At 37.2% G+C, this 8,632-nt stretch overlaps 1 protein-coding gene across 1 annotated transcript in view; it reads right to left on the reverse strand.

Annotated features, from left to right (window-relative positions):
• Positions 1–8,632, reverse strand: part of SLC10A7 (solute carrier family 10 member 7) — a 93,910-nt gene that overhangs the window by 80,273 nt on the left and 5,005 nt on the right. Inside the window, exon 2 of the mRNA XM_072405888.1 lies at positions 1,032–1,114. Within this exon, the coding sequence (XP_072261989.1) occupies positions 1,032–1,114 (83 nt within the window). The remainder of the gene's footprint in view (positions 1–1,031; positions 1,115–8,632) is intronic.

Below are 8,632 nucleotides of genomic sequence, written 5' to 3' on the forward strand. Positions count from 1 at the left end.
AGGGATTTGAAGGCAAAGCACAGGAGCTTGAATTTGATTCTAAGGTGAAATGGAAGCCAATGAAGAGAACTACAAAGAGATGCAACAGAAGAGGAGCGGAGGGAAGGATGGATGAGTCTGGAGTTTGGAATACCAGAGAGAAGGATGTTACAGTAGTCCAGATGAGAGATGATAAAAGCATGTACAAGGAGTTTGGTGGTCCCTGGGGACAGGTAGGGGCGGATTTTGGAGATACTGTGTAGGTGAAAGTGACAGAACCTGGAAATGTTTAGAATATGGGGGGTAAAGGAGAGGGCAGAAATAATACAGCACATCTAGCCTAAAGAAGATATAAAGTTCCACTGTGAGATTTTTAGGGTTTTATTGCAGAAAGGGACAGACGATTTTCCCTCTGCATTAAGCATGCTTACCTGCCTGATCGTTCCCTGGGACTGTCAGAATATCTGACACTGAATGAACTCATCATCCTGGTCCAGCCAATCAAGATGGCTGAACTAGGAAAAGAAAAAGCAAAAAGAAGGCAGTGGCCTGCGACAGAACGAGAACAGGTGAGTGGGGTTTCACTAGTGTCATCGGTAGTAAAAGTGGGGATAAATCTATAATTTGCTACAAAACCAGGAATAGAGACGAACTCTTCCAATGGAGACAACAGTTCTGGTGACAACGGTCTAACAGTAGATTTCTTTTACATTAAAAACATATTCTGCTTCCTGTTTAGTCTACAGAAGACTAAAAGGAAATTGAGACACAGATGGCAAAAAAAAAAACCGACAGCAATTTTAACCCACCCTCTATATGATCCAAAAAAAATCAAAAAGAAAAGTTTCACCTTTACATATACCTTATGAAACCTTATGACTTGATCAGTCCTGAAAGTAAGACCTTAAGTATGAGAGTTAAGTATGACCAAGTAAATGTTCAGGTAAAAAAAAAAAAGCAGCAAACCCCAATGTTACCAACATTTGGTATAAAATAAACAATGCATAGAATAATTGATTGTATATATATATATATATACACACACACCATACCTCTGTTTTTAAGGACAGTCCACTGTTAAAGAATATGGCTGACACCGCAATATATGTAATTGTAATTTCCGGCTTCAATGGTCCTAGAAAAACAAAAGACAAACAGCACAGACATTAGAAAGAACGAAGCAGATCTTTGTTTTTCCCAGGACATTTTATAACAGATCGCCATTATCATAACTTGAAAGTCTACTACTCATTTCATATTATGATCCAAAAATCACATTTACAAAGTTGCAAGTGGTTCAAAGAATGTAGAATAAATAAATACTATCAAGGGTAAATCCCATCTTAGACAGTGGTTATTGGAAGAAATGTCAAAATTGAAGGGTCTCCCATGTTCCTTGTATTTTCCTAACATTTACTGACAATGTTTACCAAGAAAGTGAAGTAAATCTCCCCAGCAGAGTCACAGACTGAATTAAAAAAAAGACTTTATGTTCCTAATAACTTTTACTTTCAGACTTTTGGTAACAAACAGATTAAAAATAAAACTATCCAAGCTTCAGGGGTATTAAGTATTAAAGAGTTCATTTTAAAGAGTGGAAGGGTGAGAACGTTGGCCAAGAAAGGAAACATACCACGTGAATAAAATGGGCAAGTGGTAAAGGATACAATAAAAAACTATTACAGTGGATATGAAGATATCCCATTTATACACAGATAACACAAACTCTCATTGGACATGGTTTTTATTTGGGATTTATGGATAGCACACTTTTTATACATACCTATCTATATGCCGGGTCAGCACCCCCCCCCCCCCCCCCAACTTTATGCTTAAAAAAAAAAACATGCGCACACATTTTCCCCGCTGTACTGTTATCAGAAATCATCCGATAAATTGCAAGCATGTTTTTATGAGGAAAAAATAACAAAATACCTGGTTATATTTTAGAAGATGATGGATATGCACTGAGCCTAGAGCAAAGTTTGACATCTCAGCCGCAGCTTAAGTTAAACAACAATTTGAATATTTGTCAACACATTTTCTGAGCTGTGTTGCTACGAATCAGGCTGGGAAATATATCCTCAGCGCTGACAAAACAATAGAAGACAGACCTCACAATACAGGTCAGCGAGCCCTTCAAGTCAGTTGATTCTGACAGCCAAAGCTTATATTCTGGATTTAGTCATGTTGGAGCTCACTAGGGAAGGTTAGTCACCGGTTACACGGCAGCATAAAATGGCTTTATCTGCATTTCATTCTCCTGTCCATCAGCAGCTAAGACGGATGTCCTGGTAAGCCAGCCATATCGTGTGCAGAGATATCGCCAATGCATTTGACATGAATGTACACGAACTAGAACTTTTTCTAATCATTCAGTATAGGGAACTTTGTGAAAAAAAAGAAAATAGAAATGAACGCTCAAAAATAAATAGTTATATATATATATATATATATACACACACATACATATATATATTTAGACTGGATGTTACAGCAAGTATATTTATTAACTGGTATGTCAATAGGGTAGAACTTTCAACACACATTAGACATTCTTGTAAAAACTAGAAATTCATTTATTAATAAGCACATACATTCATAATCTTTGTTTTGCTAATAACCATTTCATATATGATAAAAGGATTTTCCAAGCATTATGGATTTTCTAACTGCACGGCAGTAGTGGACTCTTTTTAGTATTACTTTTGAAATCTTGGAAAAAAAAAGCCAAGGGGCATGGGGAGAAGGAGAAGTTACTGATAGGCATTTTACAGGTATAAATAAGCTTGAGATATTAAACTATTTAAACAAATGTTTTACCAGGTCTGTGGAGTCTGAATTCCTGATTCCTGAAGTACCTGGTACCAGTCTGACCCGCTAGTACAATGTCCTGCTGAGCTATTATACCACATTTTTAATCTGGATTATACTTTATAAAATGTGTTTTTTTGTTTGTTGCTGTTTTGTTACTGTAGTTTCCTGTATCATTGTTTTATGTATAAAATAATAAATTAGCAAATAAAGCATAACATTATAGTGATTGGGTACATATGAAAGATACAACAGTATCTTAAAGGAGAGAACATTTACTACCAAAGGGGCATCATCCACAATGTATAGGGGACCCATGATAGAAAGACAAAGTATGATGTATATTAGGTGTGATAAAAGTCATCATGGGGCACAAAATCTGCATTAGTTACTAAAATGTGATATATATATTTTAAATACAGCTAGTCCCCGAGTTAAGGACACCTGACATACAGAAGACTCCTAGATATAAACAGGCATTACCTGCTTGCTAGTGTGCAGGACGGATGCATGATTTGGGGGGAGGGGGTGGTTCCCATGACTTGCAGAAGAAGTCTTTTGCTGTTCTGCAAGCTCTTGTAATTCTTTAATGACCAAGACAAACTCTGCATTTGATTCTTTTTGCATTTCAAAGCACAGCTTGCTCCAGAAGGTAATAAATGTCCATAATTTTTTTTTGTTTGTTTTTTTGCTTTGTTTGTGATTAACTCACAGTTTGGATTTTATACAGTAACTGACACCATGCTGCCTAATATTATGTCAAACATCAGTCAAGCAAAGGATAACCTAGAGGAATGAACCATACAATAACTGAAAAAAAACAATAAAGGGGAAAAATAATTAAAGAAGAGGTGAGCAGGGGAGAGGGTTAAGAGGGAATACAAGGAAGTAAAGAAATTAGAATGAAAAGCCCTGGCCAGGATAAACAGCCAGAAGAGACTGATCTAGATCCAGGGGCATGTAATGCAGGGTTCCCATTTTTTTCATAGAATCATTGAGAACTGCTGACACATTTTCATTCAGATACCAGGAAATCTATAGTAGGCATCGCAGAACTCCATGTTCTCCCCAGTACCTGCTGTATTTTTTAACTTGGATTTTTTAAAAACAGGAAGGTAAATGGCACAAAGCTCTCTTTCTGTGGGAATCCAGCAGCGATGACAGGTCCTAATAGAGCTGCATGCCCAGAAGCTACCATCCAGGTTAGTTCATGGGGTTCTCACATGGAGCTGTACCCCAAAAAGTTTTAGGTGTTCACACAAAGCTGTGAGCTGTTATTGCTTCGTCTATGCAAATTGTTAGGAACAAACAGTAGTTATGGCTCTCTGCCCTCAATTATATTCTACAGGTAATACAGACACAGCAGAAACTTTAACAGAAAAAAAATACCCTATCCAATCTTTTATCTATTAGTCAAGATAAAAATATTTCTAATAGCTACCTAAATGATTTGAAACAACACACACATCAAAAAAGCATTAACACAAACTAGACCCAAGAGAATGTAAAGTAAGTAAAGTAGTATAGTATCTATAGCAAAATCAATAGGATAAGTCTGTGGTATTTAGACTTGCATTAACAGAGGGCAAAGCATATAAATTGTGGGTGTGGGGTGGCTTCAACATTCACATGTGCCAAGTTGGCTAATAAAAAGCAGTTCATAAAAGAAGCTTTGTGTTGGCCAATAAACAGAAACTAGTAAACTTTGCCAGATTGAAAACAAAAATGTTTCTGTCTCTTTAACCTACGAATCATAAGCTTATAGGATTTCACCTAGGCTGACTCCAAATACCATTCCCCTTCTGAACAAGAAACTCATAGACAAATGTAGGAGTTATATCTGTGAAGGACCTCACCTGGATAAATACCTCCACAAATTAATCTTAGGAACAGGAACATGCAATATGAACAATGTGGGCCTGCATAAAAGTTGGAGTCTACATGATAATGCAGTGTTCTCCCCAGCCCCTTTTAGCCGGGCACACCACCTGGCACTTTTCAGTAACCACCTGGCTGATTTGGGGTGGGTCACATTACAACGGCTGACACAGCTTCTTTCCACCATCTTAAAAAAATCTTCTGGGAAGAACTCTGTATGAACTTCATTTCCCTGAACAACTAAAACCCGACATTTCAGCGTACCCAAACTCAACATTTTTACTTTATATAGAAGGGTGCAGCACCACCCCATTAGGTGCACGCATGCGCAATGAGATCGGCTCTCTTTTTTCCCCTGCACAGTGCGGGATTCGGTAACGTAGCAAGAAGACTGGAAGAGAACACAGAAGATGGCGGCACGCGGCGATTCCTCTGCACCTGGACGGGACTGGATCGCAAGAAGGACCAGTGCCATCGAGAGATCTGCGGGATTAAAGTACCGGTAAGTGTGATTTTTTTTTTTTTGTTTTTGTTTTTAGTTTAGTTCGCTTTAAGATCTAGTGTTAATCAGACATTCAAGTTAGCAACTGTTTGTCACCAAATTCACAAATGTCACAAATAAGGATGTATCTCCGTTACAAATTATTAGCTTTATCCAGGATAAATCATGAACTAGCAAATTGATTTGCTCCTCTAGTTGAAATTTTTTTTTTCAGTGAAACAAATGAAGAATAAAAGTGTTTTTAGGGGAAAAAATACTGGGTCACTGCCTAGAAATGTTAAAATGAAATTCAGTTTCTACATATGCTACAGAATGTGGATAGACCTGCTTTTCAAATCCAGAGAGACAAGTTTGTAAAAATGTGACATTTCCAAAGAAAGTAAAACGGTCTTCTAATTTCAGAATGCTGGTAAATTCTACTGAGATTTGTCTTGCCATCTTTTTGAGACAAAACTCTAGGCATACAACTACAGGCACAATTAAAAAGTGAAATGTATTAATTGGAGAAGAATATATATGTTTGATCCAGTCCTATTTTGATTGGCAGATTTTTATTATCCAAAAACAGTTCTGTGTGTGGGGATTTTTACGGTGCACAGCAATTCTTACAAAAACAAATCATTAGAAAAAGCATATAACCACTTATTTTAAAATTACATAAAAATGTGTTATACTATTTAACACAGACCAATTAGTCACATTTTTGTTGTGTAACTATACACAGATTTTATCTTTTAATGTGCATTTATAGATTATCCCTGTTCTTGACGCATTTCACTTTTAGGCCTCATCACAAGAACACAGCAATTGGATTTCTCCTAATATATTCTAGAAAAAGATATACAATTTTTATGTATAGGATCCTAACCTTCTTGATATAAACGCATTTCAGGTCATAAACTGCACGTTAGCTGCTCCAAGGCCTCTAGGATACTTTGTAGTTTTTTTTCCCAACCAGTGTTTAGCAACTGTGTGTGAGTGGGAATGCCGTGCAGTTCTTCCGACAAAAGAGAAAAAGCAACCAGGTATGCAGGAGCAACTTATTGCTCCCCAAAACTGCATGACAATCCTCAGCAGGTTACATAATGGTTCCCAGCTACTCCCATTCGGCTGAAAGCTCATTTGAGTCTGTATTACAAAGCTGCAATCAAGCAGTGGTTGAATTTGATAAACTTTCTCTTTATCAACCTGACCTACTATGTAACTGTCCATCAATCAGCCTAAATACTATTCCAATTTCTATATATGCAGAAGAATATTTTGCAATACGACATGTAAATATATAGTACAATGTATATGTCATTAATTCTCAGCATTAGGATGGATTTTAGGTACTACAGCGCCTACAGCTGTCCTGTCCTTTCAAAGAAGGTGAGCACAGGATTTACCTGGCTGTAACTTGAACAACTAATCTACAAATAAATGACTCTAGGACTCTTCTGTAAATATTTCAGGTGGGAGTTCCTGAACACACTGTAGCTAACATATAACATAAAGACCAGGATGTTCAATGTAGGTGTGTATTTTAGGTACAGGTTTTCTATAGTTTTTTTAAAGCCTACAAGCAAGCTTAATGTTTTTTTAGAATACCAATCATTTTTCATGTACAAAACTTTTCTGTTAGCAAATCTCAATCAGTGGCTTAGAAGCTGTATCTGCTTTTACTGTGGTTTCAAAACGCTTCTCAGCTAATGCTCACTACTCATCTAAACAGTTGCTGCATTGTACACTTCTGGTAAATATGTACCCAAGAAACGTTGCCAAATTTACATAGGCTGCAAAAATTCAGGACATACGATTTAGTTTAACCATTAAATATATTTTGTCCAGGTTTGAACTGTACAACAGAATAAGAAGGATTGATGCAGAAGCTTTAGTAGGTGACGTGCCATAGGCACATGACACACTGAATTACGTTTGCCCTATGAAACATTGGATTTGCATCAGAGGTGCTATGCTGCCAAGCAAGGTCTATGGGCTGATGCCACTGTAATATTCTTCCTCCAGTGTACACTGTTTTGTAATAGCTGCCTCAAAACTTAAATTGGACCTAAATGCAAGAAATTACTTTAAACAGTTCATTAGCAAACAGTGGCTTTAGTTGTTACCCAGCTTTTATTGTCATTTTAACTACTTCTGTGGTAGAAAAAAAAAACAGAGCCTGTAGTCCTGATCACGTGATTGTGTCAACTAGATATTGCCTACCACAATGTATAATGGGATACACCCGTACAAGGTAAATACAGCCCCATCCAGTCTATACTCCTCTATTGCTTTGTCTAGCTTGTTACTTTGTCTAGCTTGTTACTTAAAAGTTTAAATTACCCTTTCACCCTGTCACTGGCACCACTATCTTCACCTGGTTCTGTTGTGGGTTCCAGAACCTCAGTCATATTGATTGGTCAGGCCAGAATGCACACACGACTTTGTTCATTTATTCACAGCAGCTGCAAGTAAGCTTGGAAAAATGGCTCACACACGTGCAGCTCAGTGAACATTAAGGAAAAGATTGGGAACAGACAGGTAAGTTATTGTAAAGAAGAAGGGACACAGTCTGTCTCTTCTGCAAAAACAAAACTGCTTGCTTACAATTTTTTCTTTCTGCTTAAATGAATTGGGTGTCCACTCTCTATAAAACCAGAAATCGAAGTCACAAGTACAGGATTCTTCTTATTTTGTGACAATGTTACCTTGAGAAAGGGACCCTCCCAGGCCCTGAAGTGTTGGTTTGGTCACATGTTGTGACTGTTTTTACAATAAAGCAAGAATCCCATACTTTGGAGGGCTGGTGACTTCATTTTCTGTTTTGTTTACGCAGAGTCATCGGTGGTTTTTACTTCAAGCTCCCTTCCTAGTTTATAAGGTCTGTTTGTTTTAAGGAGTGCATTGCTATCAGTGACATTATATTTCTCTCTACCCCTGACTGGACTGTAATAGAACAGCAGCAGACTAATGTGATCATCTTCCTACTCACTTGCTCTTTCATCTTATGAGTATATTCATTGTTTGCATATGTATGGGGCAGATTGGGCTGTCACCTAGTGCTGGTCTACCCTCCCCCACCCCAAGTATTTCTATACAGGAAATTGTAAGAAGCCAATACCAAGTCAAAGTCAGGTACTTAAACTAGTTGCAAATAAAAAATGTAATGTAATAATGAACACCAAGATGTTTTAAAGTTAAATAGAACTGAAAATATATATATAACTTATGGTATAGGTAACATTTCGAAATGGTAATTGACTATATACCCTGAACATCTACATTTTGTCTTGAATTCCCCCTGAAAAATAACAGTGCACAGACTCATTGCTGTATATTTGCTAAATGATCTAATACAGTCTCTGACTGCTACCCCTTAAATAATCTGGAGGGAAACTTGAAGACTTTATTTCTGTGAAGCTCTGACATGAAGAAGCAAACCCAGCTTCTACCAAAATGACCACCTCAAGGGAGAGA

This window comes from Pyxicephalus adspersus, chromosome 3, assembly GCF_032062135.1.
Source record: "Pyxicephalus adspersus chromosome 3, UCB_Pads_2.0, whole genome shotgun sequence".
Lineage (NCBI taxonomy): Eukaryota > Metazoa > Chordata > Amphibia > Anura > Pyxicephalidae > Pyxicephalus > Pyxicephalus adspersus.